Source organism: Eschrichtius robustus, chromosome 12 (assembly GCF_028021215.1).
Source record: "Eschrichtius robustus isolate mEscRob2 chromosome 12, mEscRob2.pri, whole genome shotgun sequence".
NCBI classification, from domain to species: domain Eukaryota; kingdom Metazoa; phylum Chordata; class Mammalia; order Artiodactyla; family Eschrichtiidae; genus Eschrichtius; species Eschrichtius robustus.
In genome coordinates this window covers 75,791,397-75,810,563 of record NC_090835.1, presented here as the reverse complement: position 1 = coordinate 75,810,563, position 19,167 = coordinate 75,791,397, and the positions used below count along the sequence as shown (strand labels likewise).

Genomic DNA, 19,167 nt, shown 5'->3' with positions numbered 1-19,167 from the left:
TCAAGAGAAGAATAATTACCAAATTCAGGTTACCTCTGGGAGTATGGAAGGAGGGGCACCCAGGTTGCTTCACATTGCTGGTGATATTCTATGTTTTATGCTGGGGGAGGGAATATGGGGGAGGGGGAATGTTCATTTGAGCATTATACTTTTTTTACTCATATTAATTTTAATTAGTCAAAGATTGTATATAATTGGTTCCTTAAGATGACTATTTTCCAAATGCTTATACTCCCCTTTGAGATACATAAAAACGAACCTGTTTAGTTACTATTTTCACTTCTGTCCTCTTCCTGCTTTAGTCTAAATTCAGCAAACAATTAAATATTTGTCAAGTGAAATCAAGTGGTGTAATCTCACTCTTCCACTCAGATTGGCACCTGTAGGAGGAACACTGCACTCCTCTGCTATCTTGGAGATGTTTACATTTTGGCTGTAAAGCTCGGGGACATTATACCTGCAAGCCAGCTCCAGGTCAAGCTTTTGGGTTAGCTGGCTGTTGCAGAGGGACACTCAGAGGGATATTTTCTTGCTCTTTAACTCTTTCTGAAATACTCTTTCATAAACAGTCCTTATGATCTTTATTTGTTTGTTCTTATCAAACTGGAGTTTGTGTTCATTATGGAATTTTCAATTTTAAACTGGTTCTAATGGCTCTGTTTGATTTTCATTCTGAGGAGTAACCAGGACTATACCTGAAAGAGGGAGGGCAAAGATTCATGAGAAAAGGTTTTTGTTGCTTTGCAGTTCCTTCCTTTATTTATTTAATGAGCATTATTCTTTATGCTCTTTATGTATAATATATTTAACAAGAGGAAAGGAAGAAAGAAAGAAGGAAAGAAAGAAAGAAAAAGAAAGAAAGAAAGAAAGAAAAAGGGAAGGAGGGAGGGAGGAAGGGAGGAAGGAAGGAAGGAAGAAGGAAAAAGAGTAAAGAGAAGTCAGGATGACACGGGAGAGAGGTTAAGAAAGCAAGAGTCAGTTAATTCTTCAAAGAGCCAACCTGTGACTCATTCTTCCTTGGGTGGGAAGTCCAGAGAGATGATCTCTTGGGTTCCTTTATTTTTTGTTTTAAATGTATAATTTCATTATTTTCATTCCATTATTATAATAACATTAAAGGAAATTCTAAGGAAGAAAAACTAATCACCCCTAATTCAATTAATCTATTCTATTATCTTTGTAATAGATTTATAGCGTCTAGACTTACATCCATTGGTCCAGCAGGGGAGGTAGCCAGCTTTCCCCATCCTCCAGCAGGGATGCATTACTCCTTCCTCTGCAGTCTGTTTTTCTTTGCTCGTTCCTCAGCATATCCTGCCTTGCTTCCTACTTGAAAAGTTTGGCCAGGGACATTTCTGATGTGTCTGGTCTTTCTCTTTTGCCTTTCTACATAATTTAACATCCTCAGAGATTCTAGCCTGAGAGGTGAAATCTCCCTTCCCCATCCACTGAAGTCATTATATTTTTGGCCACCAGGGGGCATCCACAGACTTGCCATAGACTCAACCCTGCCCCTCCTCAGGATATACACCTCTGGGTCATTTGAGGAGAAAGAGGTCCTTGACTAATTGGTTTATCCCTGTAGAACTATTTTTAACTTTTGTTTCTGTTTTCTACAGCAAATCTTTCTTCTCCTTCCTTCTGATTGTCTCACATGCATGTGTGCTCCTAAGAGATTCTCTGAGACAGCTTCACACTCATTCATGTCTCTTTTCTCTTGGGACATTTGTCCTCAGATTTTGTGTATATGAGGTAGAAGTCTGGTCGTACTTCTGCTTGTCTGAACATCCTCTCTTGGGGGGAGGGGGAACTTCAGAAACTGCAGCACATTCTATTCAATGTCTCCGATGATGAAGAGTTGAAATCCTTTGAAGGTCCAAAGCTACTTAGAAGCTGAATCTTGGCTGTTAGAAGAGTGATCATCCTGGGTAATATTGTTTTTGACTCAAAATGTGGTCTGACAATAAAATAACAAGACTGATTTCCCCAAATGGCTCAGGACCTGGCCTTGGAAATCACTCTCAAATTGGAGTTTAGACATGGGTCCAGCAATGGAATAAGTGTTTTGTTTTCCGAGGTGACTACGCTGGAGGACAAAAAAATCAGGTCCCATTGCTTTGTTCTCACACCTCCTCTATATGTGGAGAAATACTTCTTCGATTTTACTTAGTGATTTGGAGATCTTAGAGAGGAGTGTGTAGGTGGTGAATCTAGTGGAACCAACAAACACATAGGGAAAAATGGAGATTCCAGGTTGGAGATTTGACCCTCTTACTGCCTTGAGCTCATGGGCCTCTTATTCTAATCATGAAGACTTCCTTGGTATTTGGTGGACATGAATTTGAGAACAAGATCGGTTTCTTCTTAAAACGGCTTGTGCTTATGCACAGGCTGTTCTGAGAAGTGGAATTGCTGGATCATTGGCAATGTGCATTTTAAATTTTAATAGAGATAGATAAATTACTCTCCCAAAAGGCTGTAAAAACTTACAATCTAAAGAAAATAATCCAATTAAAAAGTGGGCAAAAGTGCTGGACAGACATCTCACCAAAGAAGATATACAGATGGCACATAAGCATATGAAAAGATGCTCTGCAACGTATGCCATTAGGGAAATGAAAATTAAAACAAGTGAGATGCCACTACACACCTATTAAAATGGCTAAAATCCAGAGCACTAACAATACCAAATGCTGGCTAGGGCGTAGAGCAACAGGAACTCTCATTCATTGCTAGTGGGAATGCAAAATAATACAGCCACTTTGGAAGATAATTTGGCAGGTTTTTACAAAGCTAAACATGATCTCACCATATGATCCAGCAATTGCACTCCTAGGTATTTACCCAAATGAGTTGAAAACTTATGTCCACACAAAAACCTGCATAGTAGAGTTTTGGTAGCAGCTTCATTTATAATTGCCCCAAATTGGAAGCAATCAGGATGACCTTTAATAGGTGAATTGATAAACACACAATGGTACATTCACACTAATGGAATGTTATTCAGCGATAAATAGAAATGAGCTATCAAGCCACAAAAAGACATGGAGAAACATTAAGTGCATATTGCAAAGGGAAAGAACCCAGCCTGAAAAGGTTACATGCTGTATGATTCCAACAATATGACATGGAAAAGACAAAACTATAGAGACAGTGGCTGCCTGGGATTGGGCAGGGAGGGGAGGAGGAATGAACAGGTGGAACACAGGGATTACTAGAGCAGTGAGAATATTCTGTATGATACTATATGATATAATGGTGGAAACGTGACATTATGCATTTGGCAAAACCCATAGAACCATGCAACACAAAGAGTTAACCCTAATGTAAACTATGAGCTTTAGTTAATAATGTATCAAAATTGATTCATCAGTTGTAATAAATGTATCACACAAGGGCAAGATGTTAATTATAGGGAAATTGGTTGGGGGAAAGGAGTATTTAGGAACTCTCTGTACTTTCTGCTCAGTTTTGTTTTGTAAACCTGAAACTACTCCAAGAAATAAATTAAAAATAATAATAAATTTACAGACTCATCAAGAATGTATATCTCATTTCTACTATCTTTGTTTACATTGGTGACAGAATTTTGACAGATGTGCAAGTTTGGTCTTTTATTATTGTTTTAATTGCATTGCCCTTTGTTCTACGCAGATTGACAAGTTTTCCAGATCCTTGGACTTTCCAGGTTTGCTTGTTGTAAATCACCTGTTCCTTTCCTTTGCCTGTTTTTCCAGTTGATGATTTTTTTTTTTTTTGATGTGGAACTGTGGCAGTTAATTTTTTTCCTTTTTTTGCTTATTCATTCTGTTTTTTACATGCTGCAAATGTTTTCTCACAATCTGTCATTTGTTTTTCAACTTGGATAATGATGTCTTTTGTCCCATTAGAAAGTTTTAAATTTTGAAGGAGTTTGGCCCAGAAACATGCTCTGGGGAGACACGTGATGTGATCTGAGCCAGACCTCCAGATAAAGCCCATTTCTCTGGCCAGCCTTGTCTTTTTTACTCCTGATTCTTCAAGCTGAACCCAGAGCTCTCTGCTCCAGGGTGTCCATGGAGGCTCCTCTTGACCATGTTCTGAAACTGGCACGGCTTTATCTAATGGGATGAACCTGGCTAAAGAGATTAGCAAGATGTCTTGTGGATCCCACTTTTAATCTGCAGCCTTCAGGCTGTCCCTCCTCTGCTGGGAAGGGAGCTGCAGAAACGACACGTGGAGGACTGGCCCCTGCATGAGCTGTGACTCTGAGGCCCCTGCTCCCACTAGTGAGTTTACGGGGGTCCCAGGCTAGGGGACGCAGCATGGGCAGCCCCCAGAGCAGCTCCCTGCAGCTTGGGCCATCTGCACCCTTCCCAAGGCCCTGAGTCTTCAGGCTCCGGGCTTACTGAGGTCAGGAGTGAGAGGCTGCCTGGACTGCACTCTGCAAGTATGGCATTGCTGAAAGTCAAATTTGACCAGAAGAAGCGGGTGAAGTTGGCCCAAGGGCTCTGGCTCATGAACTGGCTCTCCGTGTTGGCTGGTATCATCATCTTCGGCTTAGGGCTGTTCCTAAAGATTGAACTCAAGAAGCGGAGCGATATGATGGACAATTCCGAGAGCCATTTTGTGCCCAATTCCTTGATAGGGATGGGGGTGCTGTCTTGTGTCTTCAATTCTCTGGCGGGCAAGATCTGCTATGACGCCTTGGACCCTGCCAAGTATGCCAAGTGGAAGCCCTGGCTGAAGCCATACCTGGCCGTGTGTGTCCTCTTCAACATTGTCCTCTTCCTGGTGGCTCTCTGCTGCTTCCTCCTGCGGGGCTCCCTGGAGAGCACGCTGGCCCACGGGCTCAAGAATGGCATGAAGTTCTACCGGGACACAGACACCCCAGGCCGGTGTTTCATGAAGAAGACCATTGACATGCTGCAAATTGAGTTCAAGTGCTGTGGCAACAACGGCTTTCGGGACTGGTTTGAGATTCAGTGGATCAGCAACCGCTATCTGGACTTTTCCTCCAAAGAAGTCAAAGAGTGAGTGGCCTCCAGTCCTGGGGTCAGAGTGATATGGGGACACGGAGACACGAGCCTGTGACTCCCCCTGTCCAGTGCCTTTTCCTCCCCATTGGGTGCTCTGTGTGCGCAACTTACTACTGCGTGTGAGGGTGTATTTGATTGGACCATATGTAATTGTCAATATTCTATCATTTTTGACCTATAAAAATAGCAGCTTCATATGGTCCAACCTAATGTTTGGCTAAGATGAGAGGAAAGTGTCAAGTTATAGAAACTATTTGAATGGGGGTCACCAGGGGGAGACCCAGCCAGGACTGTGTGTCTGCTTCGTTCAGGGGGAGGGAATTCATGGATCACATATACTGAGACTTTATCTGGCTGCTTGTCTCATTCACTCAAAGTGAATGGATTCGGTCCTAAAAGCATAAATTTCTGGGTTGGTTCCCTTGTTTTCCAACCTTTCAACCCTGAGCAACCATTCTCAAGGTGTTTGTCCTTGGATACAGTGGAAAGAGCAGAGGATGGGGCAGTCAGGGGGTCTAGGATGTAGTTTTGTCTCTGTTGTTAATTAGATGGTGATCTTGGATAAGTCATTTGACGCCCTGGGCCTTTGCTTGCCCATCTTTTAAAGGAAGGCACCAGGATACACAACTTTGGAGGTCACTTCCTAGCTCTGTCTAGAGCCTGGCATACAACAGGTGCTCAATAAATGCCTGCTGGTGTTTACTACTTAAATCATGATAGTGCAACTCGATCAAGTGTTTCTAAAGTGTTCTTAGCATGTGTAAATAAAATCCTGAGCGGCAGATGTAGCGAGGTGTTGGTGAGAAAGAGAATCTCACCCTTTGTGCTGATCCCAGCATACCCCTTCCCAGAGACCCACCATCGCGGGTCTTGAGTCGTTCTCCAGCGAAAGGTCAGCCTGTCCAGAGCCAGTGGCTCTCCCTCACCTCTTCCTTCTGTCCAACTCTACCCATTCCCTGCCTGAGGCTAGGGCTTCAATTGTTCATCCAGCTGGTTTATCCTCTGAGTGAGGCTGGTGAGTCCAAGGGGACATGCACCCTGGGTGCTGGGCACACTGGCATCAGGACATGGTTGAAGCCCGGACAACACTGGTGAACCCCAGATGGCTAGCTTAGCTGCTCCTCAGATGGAAGCGAAGTCAGACTGAAGGTCACTGCTTGGGATTGTATTTTCTCTGTGGGTGGGGATTACTGCTACAAATCCCTTGTCAAGGAGGCTTGTAAATCACTCTGCCCTTCCTAGGGGACAGATCCTCAGGGACAGCACAAAGGGGCATGATTTATATGAGTTGCCCTAGGAGGGTGTGAAGCCAGAGGGACAAGCAGAATTCCTGGGGATGGGGAGAGTGGGGGGAGCAGAAGCTGAGGGTAGAACTAGCCTTTGTGATGGACGGGAAGGGGCTTCTCATCTTCTCCTCTGTCATTTTCCTTGATCATCTTCTGCACAGAGTCAGTCCTTGATGAGACTTACAAGATCTCTGTGTAATCCTCAAATCCCCTTCTGTCCCCTGGGGTGGAGAAATGCTCCAGGGTGAAGAAATGCTCCAGGCTGCTCCACTCCCAATGGTCGGCATATCCAAATTTTCAGGCAAACGTTAAACTTGATCGAAATTACCTCAAGGCCCCACACCAACTTATGGGTGTGAAACAATCTTAACTCTATTGATTTGGAAAAAATTTTCTCTGCTACACACACACACACACACACACACACACACATACAAATATGGTCACAAAATTAAGAGAAACTGAGCATCCCTAACTGAGCCTGGCACTTGTGAGCTTGGACAAGCATGGAGGGACGGCTGGTTTTTGGAGATTTCTCAGGGGAATATTTAAGGTCAACAGCTGGTTCCTGAAGGCTCCTGATCTAAACATGGAGATCAGGTGGGAACAACTCAAGATTTTTTTACAAGAATTTACAAGCCTTTGACCGCACCCCACCCCCACCCCAGCCTGCCCTGTTGCTAAGTTGCTGGGTCTTTGGGGAGGAAAAAGGCCCTTATTTGGTGTGCACAAAACCTCTCCTGGGGGGTTTGTATTTTTGTTGTTGTTATTGTTAATCTCTATTTTGTGGATGAGAAATCTGAACCTCAGAGAGCTTAAGGGATGTTCCTAAAATCTCATAGCAGGAAGTGGCAAGCTGGGGTTGGGGGTGTGGGGCAAATTTTTGGAAAAACCAACCAACCACCTTTATGGAGATATATTCCACACACCATACAACTCACCCATTTCAGGTGTGCAATTCAATGGTTTTTAGTACATTCACAGAGTTGTGCAACCAATACTGAGGTTGACTTTAGAATGTGTTCACCACCTCACAGAGAAACCCTGCACCCTTCAGTGTTCACTCCGGCCTCCCTTGCCCCCAAGCCCAAGTAATCACTTCTCTACTTTCTGTCTCTATAGGCTTCCCTGTTCTGGGCATTTCCTTTGAGTGGAATCATATAATATTTGTCCTTTGGGGTCTGGCTTCTTTGGTTTAGCATACTGTTTTCAAATTTCAACCATGTTGCAGCGTGCATCAGCACCCACTCCTTCTTCTTTTGGGATGGTATCCCACTGTAGCGAGTGCCAGGTTTTGATTCTGCTCCTTCCACTCTGCCTCATACAGATTCGGTGTTAGGTGAGTGCTTGTTCTCCGACAGCTGAAACCTGGGGGGCGTTGGGGGGGGAGGGGCCTCAGGTCTTCCCTCTTCCTCTCTCTGTCTTGCTCTCTTCTTCCTTCTCCAGAGGGACAGTGGAAGGTGTGGGCAGATAAGATACAAGCTCGACAAACACCTGTGGATCGTGATGGGATTCTGGTCCTTCTGTGCCAGGGTCTCAGATCACCATGAGGCCCCACAGAAGCCAGAACTGCCCCCCCGCCCAGGCTCTTCGTGGGCTGTGGCACGTGGGGCCATGCTGTGCTCCATCCTCCTGCATCTGTGTTTCCCTTCTCACTCCCTCCCCAGCCTGGTGGTCCTGGGGTGGGGGTGGGCGGGGACACTCTGTTATAACTGGGGGAGGCCCTCAGAGGGAGGAGTCCAGGAATGCCACCTCCCTCAGCGATTCAGTCTTCAGAGCGAGATATCGGGATATAGATTTGTGATTCTTAACCACCAGAGCTGCTTTTTTTTTTTTGCATTTTCAACTTTTATTATGGAAGATTTCATGCATTCACAAAAGGAGAGAGATTATAACAAATCCCCATGTACCCTCGCTCCCCCATAACATTTTCCCCCTTCTGAGTATTAAGAAGCAAATCCAGGGCATTGTTTCCTCTTACCTGTAAACACTTTAGGAGGAATTTCTAACAGATAAAGAGGGTTTGCTTTATTGTCTTTTTGTTTTTAACAGAAGCACAATATTAATCATGCCTACTAACATTACTATCGTCTCATACCCAGCCTGTGTTCAATATTCTCTGATTGTCTCAAGATGTCTTTTACAGGTGGTTTATTCAAATCAGGATCTAAACCAGACTTTGCATTTGGTTGTTTGGTCTCCTAAGTCTCTTTTAGTCTAAATAGTTACCTTTTTCATGCCATGTGTGTCTTGGAGGAAGTTGGCCATTTGTCCTGCAGAATTTCCCACATTCTGGGGTTGGGCCATTGTAGCCAAGTGCTGTCTTCTAACGTGTTCTTCTGTCTCCTGTATTTCCCTGTAAACCAGTAGTCAGGGCTGAGGTGTGGCTGGATTCAGGTTCAGTTTTGGCAAGAGCACCCCCTAGGGTGCTGCTATGGGTACCTTACTGCATCACACCAGGAGGCACCTGAGGTCTTCAGCCAGTTTATAACAATTCCTTTAAAGTTCCCTCCTGTTTTCAGGATGAGCTGAGCTTCAGTGTCTTGGGGTGAGAGGCAGAGCATGAAGCAGCTCAGAGGTCTTGGCACTGTCAGCCTGAAGGAACTGTCAGCCAGGAAAGCCTGGCCTGGGGCCCTCAGTCTGAGAAAGAAGCTGGCACTAAGCTCTCTCACTTTACTGTCCTTCCCACGGAACCCACAGGCTATGACACCTGTTCCCTCTTCCTAAACAATTAATAGATATCTAGAGAATTCTGGACCTTGGCTAGGAGATTCCTGAGGGCAGGGCTGTGTCTCCCTTAAGATTGGGGCTCTCCAAGGCAGGGCTGTCTCTCCCCTCAGACCGGGGCTCCCTGAGGGCGGGGCTGTGTCTCCCTGAGGGCGGGGCTGTCTCCCCTCAGACGGGCTCCCTCAGGTCAGGTCTATTTCTCCCGACAAGACCGGACTCTGTTGCCATCTAGATCTCCCGTCGGATTGGTTCTCCCTGATAGCAGTGCTGTGTCTCCCCTCAGACTGGGGCTTCTTTAGGGCAGGGCTGGGTCCGCTCCTTCTTGTGTCCTCCCTCACCACCTGCAGTTCTTTATATCCAGTGACTACTCAAAAAAGAAATAAAATATTATTAGTATTTCAAAGAAATACTAATACTGCACTTGTTGTATACCAGGTGCTCTATGTGTATTATCTCAATTAATCACCACCACACCCGTCAGAGACTTATATTGTCATTTCTCAGGTGAGAAAACTGAGGCTCACAGAGGTCAAGTGAGTTGCCAAGATTCCACAGGTGCCACTCAGCTGCCATTTGGGTTGGGGATTGACACATTATCAGTTACACTCCAGGCTCCCTCCTCGCCCCTCCCCTGCTCATTTCCATATGGCTTTCCTTATTGATTTATTGATTCACCTACTAAATTATGTTGCTTTTTCCAGGAAAACTCCAACATGATTTTCCCAAGTCATATGTAGCTTGGCTATGGGAGAGTGGGCTAAAAGAAAGCCTTGTCTTAATTAAGACCCTTACAAGTCTTGGTGAGCCCTGAGCAGAGATTTGTAGCCTGGGAAACACTCTGATATAAATAGCCAGCTCACCACCTAAGGAGCTCTCCTCTGCCTGGCTCTGTCTTAAGAGGGTGAGTGGAGCCTTAATCTGTGGCTGGAACCAGGGCAAGTGCTAAGTCAACAAGACAATGCTTCTGATGGAGAGGGAGGGCTAGTTTCAGAGATGTGGGACCCAAGAGGTCCTAGGCTGGGGATCTGGGGGAACCCCAATGTCCACCAAGCCGGGCCTACCCTTAGGGTCCCCAGTCTGAGGGAAGACACAGCCCTGCCTCAGGTAGTATGAGGCAGATCTGTAGGCTTCACCCCACCTTAGGGACACCTGGAGAGTGCATAGGAGAGATGGTGGAGGACAATGAAGGGCTCCTGGGACAGGGAACAGGGGAGAGAACTCACACTTTCCTAGTAAGTTTAGCTAGAAAAGCCAACAGGCAGGAAGGACCTGAGAGGCTCTGAGGAAACTCAGAGGGGAGGGGTGGGCAACTGCTGTGGGCTGGACTTCCACTTACTGTGTAACTTTGGGTGAGGCCCTGCCCTGCTCTGGGCCCCACTTCCTCCTCTGTAGAACAGTCTGGTGGGTTGTAGGGTCCCCCCAGATGGCCATGAGTGGGGAGGAGCCAGCATTCTCCCAGGGCCTGTGTCAAGTGCATCCTCCTACTGCCTCATTTAAACCTCCCACGGCCCCTGAGAGGGGGTGTGATTATCCTGCCTCGCACAAGTCCACAGCTCACAAATGCATATTTGAGACTCAAAGGCCAGCTCTCTGTGCTCTACCCACTCCGCTCCACGGGGACACTGGGAATGGCCCAGGTGGGACCCTGTGCAGGTGGAAGCGGGCTCCAGGGACAGCCTGCAGGTCAGGAAGAGGGACGAACAGTGTTTGCATTTGGGGACCAGGCCTGCTGGGGTTGGTCCTAGAGGTAGGAGACTATGTCTGCTCAGTCCTGGGGGGGGTTGGCTGGTCCCTCAGGAGGGGGGTGGGAGCCCCAAGCTGAAGGGCCTCTGCTCCAGTCCTCCCACTGGGACCAACCAGGACCACCCCAGCCAGCGGAACCAGGTGCTGTGCGGGGCTGTGCAGGGAGAGCTGCTCCCATGGCGCTCGGTGCAGTTGAGCTTCAGCAGCGGCCACTTCCGTCACTGGACAAATGTCTCACAGACCCTGCCTCGGGCTGGCAGTGAGCTCTGCCCCTGCAGTCTTTTTTTTTTTAATTAAAAAAAAATATTCTATTTATTTTTGGCTGCATTGATTCTTCATTGCTGCACGGGTTTTCTCTAGTTGTGGCGAGCGGGGTCTGCTCTTTGTTGTGGTGCGCGGGCTTCTCATTGCGGTGGCTTCTTTTGTTGAGGAGCACAGGCTCTAGGCGCGCAGGCTTCAGTAGTTGTGGCAGGCGGGCTCAGTAGTGGCTCATGGGCTCTAGAGCACGGGCTCAGAGTAGTTGTGGCGCATGGACTTAGTTGCTCCGTGGCATGTAGGATCTTCCCGGACCAGGGCTCAAACCTGTGTCCCCTGCATTGGCATGTGGATTCTTAACCACTGCGCCACCAGGGAAGTCCCTGCCCTTGCAGTCTTGGTCACAGAAGGCACTCTTCTCCACAGCTGGCAGAGGCCACACCACCCACTCACAAGTGACTATTCCCCAGTGGTGTCATGTGGTCTGTTCCACTGTCACAGCTGCTCCCCGACGACACACAGAGCTCACGTGAAGTGAAGGCTCTTGTTCTGTCACCCTTCCCAGCCCCAGCCCAGGAGTCCACATTTCTTACACACTTAGTACATACCAAGCACTCTTCTTAGCCTTTTTACGTGGATCCCTTCATACAACTCTTATGTCAACTCCATTTTACAGATTAGTAAGCTGAGGCCTGGCGAGGTTAAAGAATTTTTCCAGAGGGATGAACCAGGAGTAAACTCAGGCTGTCCTGCTCTTATCATGGTCCTGGTCCTGGACCACCTGTGCACCCAGGGCCAGCTGTTCTCTGGGCAGTTGGTTCTGTCCATGAAGCAGAGGGCAGGGACTACAGGGTGTGTGGAAATACGGTCGCCATAACCCAGGCAAGGATTGTTCTGGAACCAAGGAGACCACATTTTTCAGAGCCTTCCTCAGGTCTTAATCATACCGATCAGCAGACAGTTCACTGAAAAGAATCCACAAATGGATCTTAAACACATCAAAAGATACTTAACTTCACTTATAATGAGAAAGATGGAAATCAGAACAACTCTGAGATACTATTTTTCATCTGTCAGGTTGGCAAAGATCAAAAACAGGACTTATGTGGGTGTGGCTGGTGGGGGTGTGACTGTACAACCCCCGAGAGGAGAAATATGGCAGAGGTCCGGTGCAATCACAGGTGGACCCTTTGATGCAGAGATGCCTCTTCTAGGAATTGATCATCTAGATATATTCCCTATATGCAAAATGACCCATGTCCATGTTTGTATTAATAGGTCACTGGGGGGACTTCCCTGGTGGCACAGTGATTAAGAATCCCCCTGCCAATGCAGGGGGCACGGGTTTGAGCCCTGGCCCGGGAAGGTCCCACATGCCACGGAGCAACTAAGCCCATGCGCCACAACTACTGAGCCCACACGTCGCAACTACTGAAGCCCGCGCGCCTAGAGCCCGTGCTCCGCAGCAAGAGAAGCCACCGCAATGAGAAGCTCGCGCACCGCAACGAAGAGTAGCCCCCACTCGCCGCAACTAGAGAAAGCCCGCGCGCAGCAACGAAGACCCAATGCAGCCAAAAATAAAATAAATAAATAAATGTTTAAAAAAAAAAGAAAAAAGAAAAAAAGAAAAATAACAAGACACTGGGAAAATCCCAAATGTCCATCAATAGGAAATGGACAGTACCCTATGGGCCATCTGCACAAGGGGGACACCATGCACCTCATTAAAACCTGGAGAACACTCTCCATTTAACAGATATAAAAAGATCTCTAAGGTATTGCTAAGGAAAAAAAAAAAGATTCAAGACAGTGTGTATATAATGCTACCATTTGGATAAACAAACAAACATACAGGAAGAATAAGAACTCTGCAAAATCTGAGCTTGCTTATCCATGCTTGAAGCTTCTGTGAAAGGATAGAGCTGGCCACAGTGAGGGAACTTGGGGGCCAAGGGACAAGAATGAGTGGGAGACTGTTTTGTATTGAGGGGATTTTATTTAGAAGTTGAACACGAACATCTTTTTTTTTAGAGTATAATTAACTACCATTTCAGTGAACATTGTTGGAAACAATTTCTATTATGAACAATTACATGCTTCCTATTCTTGTGCTGTAAAAGTCTGCTGCTATTATGTAATGCATTGTTCATGTGCAACTTAAAAAAAAAAAACTTTTCGGGCTTCCCTGGTGGCGCAGTGGTTGAGAGTCTGCCTGCCAATGCAGGGGACACGGGTTCGAGCCCTGGTCTGGGAAGATCCCACATGCCGCGGAGCAACTAGGCCCGTGAGCCACAATTACTGAGCCTGCGCGTCTGGAGCCTGTGCTCCGCAACAAGAGAGGCCGCGATAGTGAGAGGCCCGCGCACCGCGATGAAGAGTGGCCCCCGCTTGCCACAACTAGAGAAAGCGCTCGCACAGAAACGAAGATCCAACACAGCCATAAATAAGTAAATCAATAAATAAATTTAAAAACAAAAAAAAAACAAAAAAAAAACCACAAAACTTTTCTACTCAAGATAACATGCACACAGTCAAGGGTGCAAATCTTAAGTGCACAGCTCCATGAATTTTTTTTTTTTTTAATTTTTGGCTGCGCCATGTGCCTTGTGGGATCTTAGTTTCCTGACCAGGGATTGAACCTGCGTCCTCTGCAGTGAAAGTGTGGAGTCCTAACAACTGGACCTCCAGGGAATTCCCTCCATTAATTCTGACACATAAAGTTGCCTGGGTAACCACGAGCAGGTCAGATGGAACATACCCAGCCTGCCTGATGGGGAGGGAGTGAATTTTCATTATAACGATGGTTGCCCCTTTTGAATTTTGAACCTGCATGAATGTATGGTGTGCTCTAACCAAATATACGTATAAGTAGAGAGATGCAAAAGTTGTGCAAGTTGCATCCTTCAGGTGAGTATGGAGCTCCCACCCAGCTGGGGGCAGAGGTCAGTGTGGATGGAGAGCAAGCCATGGGCAAAGATCCATTCCCTGCTCCTGCAAAGGCCCAGGGACAGAGCAGGCCTTCTGGAAACATCTGTTGAGCAGAAGTGATCTGGCCAGAGGGGACCTTGGTCCCCAGTGATCTGTAAGGAGGAGATGAGGTTGGGGACGGGGCTGGGGGCTAAAGTTGATGGTCATGAATGCTAGGCAGTCTTGTCTCAACAGTCACCACCTGTCCTGCTACTCTTCCTACCAGCTTGGCATGGGCCCAAGAAATCACTGCATGCCAGGGCCTGGCAGCACACAGAGTGGTTGATTTTTTTAAAAAATAAATCTTTATTTTGCACTTTACAATGCAGTACTCCACAGACTGGTGTTAAATGTTGTCTACAGTGCAACATCCATGTTCCAACACACATAATAATTGCCAGGAGTACAGTGCTCTTGTCGATCTTGTATTCAGTCAGGTTAAAACAATGGGCAATAAAAGAATGAACACGTTTCTCATGTGTGTGACTCACTCTTGTCTAAATGCCCCAACTTGTGACTTCTTTACTATCTATACCGTTAGTTATCCAGGATCTTGAAGAAATCCTGAACCTCTAATAGGCCATCCTCTGGCAAATCAGTCCAGTGAACAGCATTCTGGATCTTAGTTTTACCAAAGATTGCTCAGAGGCTTCCAGGGCGTAAATGCCAGGCAGTTTCAGGATCAGCAGGTCCGCAGAATTCTCGAAATCTCATTGTAAGGTTTTGTTGAATCTCTATTGCTCCACAAGGGCTAGAATACATATGTTCCTTATTTACTTGTCTCTTGGTTTATCATCTATCTCAACCCTCTAAACATAAGCTTCAGGAAGGCTGGGGCATTGGCTCTCTAGGGTCACTGCTCCATCTTCAGCACCTAGAACAGTGGCTGGCGCATAGTCGGTGTACAGCAAATATTTCTCAAGACAGCAAATGAATGAATGAATATTCCAGATTTTCAGAGGTGGGGGATGGGAGGAGCTGGCCCCTGGCGAGAAGTTCAAGAAGCTGGTCGTAAGCCGTCTGTTTCTCCTCCAGTCGTATCAAGAGCAACGTGGATGGGCGGTACCTGGTGGATGGAGTCCCCTTCAGCTGCTGCAACCCCAGCTCGCCACGGCCCTGTATCCAGTACCAGCTCACCAACAACTCTGCACACTACAGCTATGACCACCAGACGGAGGAGCTCAACCTGTGGGTGCGCGGCTGCAGGGTCGCCCTGCTGAGCTACTACAGCAACCTCATGAATTCCGTGGGTGCTGTGACGCTCCTCGTCTGGCTTTTTGAGGTAGGCCCTGGGCCAGTGGGGGGCAGGGCAAGAGGGAGCCACCTGCCCCATTGGGATTTGATGGGGTGGAGCTGGGCCTGGGTCTCCCTCCTGGGAACCAGCCCTCTGCCCGCCGTGCAGGCAGGCCCAGGCTTGAATACCAGCACCTCTATTTTTTGTTTCTGTCCCGTCACTTAAAAAAAAGAATTTGTTGAGTTGTAATTCACAGCACATAAAATTAACCATTTTAAAGTGAACAATTTGGTGGCATTTGGTACAATCACAATGTTGTGTGACCACCACCTCTACCTTGTTCCAAAATACTTCCATCACCCCCTCAAAAAAACCTCATACCCATTAAGCAGTCAGTCCCCCTCCTCCCCTCCCCCTAAGCCCCTGGCAACCACCAATCTGTGTTCTGTCCTTGTGGATTTATCTATTCTGGACATTTCATATAAAAGGAATCATATACTATGTGACCTTTTAGGTCTGGCTTCTTTCACTTTGCATGTTTCAGAGGTTTATCCTGTGTCTCCACTTTTTGAGTCTAAGGACTTGGAAAGTTATTTAACATCTCTGTTATAGGGGGCTGCCAGCATTTAGCTTTGGAACTACTGGGAGGCAACAGGAGATACAGGCACATCAAAGTGTTCAGTCAATGATTTGTGCTTCTCTTGAGATTCTGGTAGCAATTTACCTGGTATTCTAATTATTTGTAGGTTCATCTTATCTCATCTGTTAGGTTTAATTCCTCTCTGTAGCTGCAGGGCTTGGAATATAGCAAGCCCTCATTCATTCATTTATTGAAGAAATAGTTCTCAAGCACCTACGAGTGCTGGGCGCTGTCCTGGGTGCCGAACGAGAGCCCACTGTCAGCGACGGGTAAACCAAGGTGGCACAGAGAGTGACTCATGGGCTCATGCTTTGAGCTGACAGCAGAAATACAAACTCCAAAACCTAAATGTACAAAACCAGAAACATTAGGTGGGGAAACTTTGCCCATCAGAGAAGATTCACTGAAAGGTTCCCTTAAGTAAGTCAATCTTTAGTGCTATGGAAATTCACACACAGCTGGGCTCTCAGCTGAGACGCACCACTTCTAACTTACCACATCACACCAGAAGAACTGTACTGCCTGTTGAGGGGGTGAGATGGGGAGGGAGGCCTTCTTTTCACATTAAGGCAAACGCAAGCATATTCATGATGATTTATTAGTCACCAGCTCCTTGAGGCAGAGTCTTGGGAATAAGTGGGTAGAATAAGGAGAGAAGCTTACTACTAGAAGTTCAGAAGTTTGCATCCCTTGAAAACGCATGAAAAGAAGACTGAAAGGATAACTGAAGTCAGTGGGAAAATGGAGTTCCATTGGCTGCCTCTCAGTTTACCCACCTTTCCAGGAACCTAGTGACTGCTTAAGAAGAGGAACTGTTCGCTGGGAACAGGGAGTTTGAATCCCCTTTCACTTTTCCCCTGAGGCTTTTAGTGGGCAGAGCTCTGTGATGGGCACAAGGGGGGCTGATAAGATTCTGCCCTCAGCCTTGCCCTCCTGGGTCTCACAATCCATGAGTCCACATCTGACTCATGAACCAAAGGGAGTACCATTACCTAGTGCAAAATTCAGTGCAACAGGGGGCCTTCTTGAGGAAAGCAGGAAGGAATCAGAGTGGGTACACGCACACCAGGAGGACTTCCTGGAGGTGAGTCTTTCCACTGTAAAAATATCTTATTAAACTTTCAGTCAACAATAACAATAACCTAAAACTATTAGTTACTATTATCATCTACTGTTGTAACTATAAAATGCTCCCAGAGCATTCATTCAACAGATGTTTACTGAGGCCCTACCACCACTGGGTGCTGTTCTAGGGGCTGGGACAGCAGGTGAACAAGATGCATCAAGGCCACCTCTGCCCTCATGGGGTGGATGTTCTCCATTAGTGGGCCTAGGCCTCTCACAGAGTTTGCTATACCATCAAAGGAAGACTGTAAGACGGCAAACCAGGAATTTGTGTAGAAACAAGTGGCTAACACAATACAGGGTTAGAAAAGTGGAAACAGTACTTACCACGCTCACTAATAACCAACTACAGCTGACATTCCTATTCATCCTTGCTGTGCACCAGGTACCATGCTCTACACATATTGAAGCATCACAGCATGCCCATGGAGCAGGCGGTACTTCATCTGAAAATCTGCAAACCAGATGAGTAAACTGAGGTTTCCTGGTCACATGGCTGGCTAAGTGCCAGGGCTGAGGTTTGAACCCAGGCATTTTGGCACCAGAGTCTGCTGCAGTGACTTCTAGTGAACAAATCCAGACAAATCACCCACTCATCCTCTAGTATCAAAATAACAGAAGTAGAGGGAAATCGTATTATCACTATTGTTTGCAAAAAAGGAGATGACTTTTTAATTCTGTCCAGCAAATAGTTGCTGAGCACCCGCTATGTGCCTAGCAACATGCCAGGAACGAGGTGGGGGTGGGGGTGGACACAGAGAGAAGAAGCCCAGGATTAATGCCCCCAGGAAGGGGGAGACCTGAGGGCAAGGAGGGGAGAATTCAGGAGCAGGGGCACCCATAATGTTCTAAGCAGAGAAAACAGCAAACGGTAAAACTGGAGAGGAGAAAGGCTGGGTGTGGGCAGGATCCAAAGAAACCCAGGGTGACTGGAAAGGGAGGAGAATGGGGTCTGAGATGAGGCTGGAGCACAGGCAGGTATCGCGAGCACCCAGGCCTTGCTGGGGCGGGCAGGGCCTCACCAACCCAGCCCCAACAGAACCTTGTTTGAAGGGCCCCCAGGATGAGCAGGCTGGTGGCTGCCACGGTTTCCTGGTAACCCCTGCCCCAGCTACTTCTCCCAGATCTCCTCTAAGTCTCCTCTCCCCACACCAGGTGACCATCACCGTCGGGCTGCGCTACTTGCACACAGCGCTGGAAGGCGTGGCCAACCCCGAAGACCCCGAGTGCGAGAGTGAGGGCTGGCTTCTGGAGAAGAGCATTCCAGAGACCTGGAAGGCCTTTCTGGAGAGCGTGAAGAAGCTGGGCAAGGGTAACCAGGTGGAAGCCGAGGGTGTGGATGCAGGCCAGGCCCCAGAGGCTGGCTGACGGTCGCGGGACCCCCTCCCCTCTGAACACTGAAAAGTAGTGGACTCCAGGAAACGCGGATACCCCCTTGATCCAATCTGAATCTCCCAAGGAGGGCGGCTGTCTCACAGAGACTCTTCTGGATGGTGGGATTTAAAATTCAGGGTCCCTAAAAATTTTCGTTGAATGACTGTCTCAAAATGTGAGTGAATGAGTCCCACTCAGGCCCACTGCCCTAGGACGCACCCTCACAGTGGACTCAGCGGGGCCTCTCAGTGGATGACTCTTCATGGCACAGGAATTCAGTTCCACCCTGAGGCTACTGGCTACACCTGAGGGCTGCTCCCTTTTTATGAGTTGGCTGTTACGATCAGCTCCAAGTTGCTTCATTCTATATCCAAAGTGTCACTTGATGCATAAGCTTAAGAGTCTGAAAAATGTACTGGTCATGCTGTCATGTTTTTCAAATGCGAAGATTGACACATCAGCCATTTTATTTAATTACAGAAGGTGAGGGACAGTTACACTTTTCTAAGAGTAATGGTCTCTCCAGAGCACTGAGGGCTCAAAAGAGGAATTCTCAATCATGAGGCAAGAGAACTTAAAGAGAGGGGATTATGTCCCTCAGCAAAAACACAGCTTTTGTGTCACCTTCACAAGCCCTCAGTCACTTAGCCAGGAGTGAGCCGCGGGCTGAAGGCATGTTCTGGCTAAACTGCCGGGTGACCTCCTTTGGCTTATCTGTGGAAGCACTGGGTTAGACGGCTGCCCTTCTGTGGAAGAGGAGCAACAATCAGACAAGAGTCCACCCTTTGGAGACCAGGC

The 19,167-nt window shown here is 47.1% G+C and overlaps 1 protein-coding gene across 1 annotated transcript; it reads left to right on the top strand.

The window, feature by feature from the left end:
- The first annotated feature begins 4,431 nt into the window (after positions 1-4,431).
- PRPH2 (peripherin 2) lies at positions 4,432-18,363 on the top strand. The gene is made up of 3 exons (XM_068558766.1): positions 4,432-5,012; positions 15,032-15,278; positions 18,151-18,363. Exons 1-3 carry the CDS (start codon positions 4,432-4,434, stop codon positions 18,361-18,363), a joined length of 1,041 nt encoding a protein of 346 aa, XP_068414867.1.
- Positions 18,364-19,167: the final 804 nt, after the last annotated feature.

What these genes read in the sequence shown, in the direction of transcription:
- PRPH2 (XM_068558766.1), top strand. Translation starts at nt 4,432, where the DNA reads ATGGCATTGCTGAAAGTCAAATTTGACCAGAAGAAGCGGGTGAAGTTG. An exon ending in TCCTCCAAAGAAGTCAAAGA is followed by an intron (nt 5,013 to 15,031) that starts GTGAGTGGCCTC and finishes TTTCTCCTCCAG; the next exon opens with TCGTATCAAGAGCAACGTGG. An exon ending in TCCTCGTCTGGCTTTTTGAG is followed by an intron (nt 15,279 to 18,150) that starts GTAGGCCCTGGG and finishes TCCCCACACCAG; the next exon opens with GTGACCATCACCGTCGGGCT.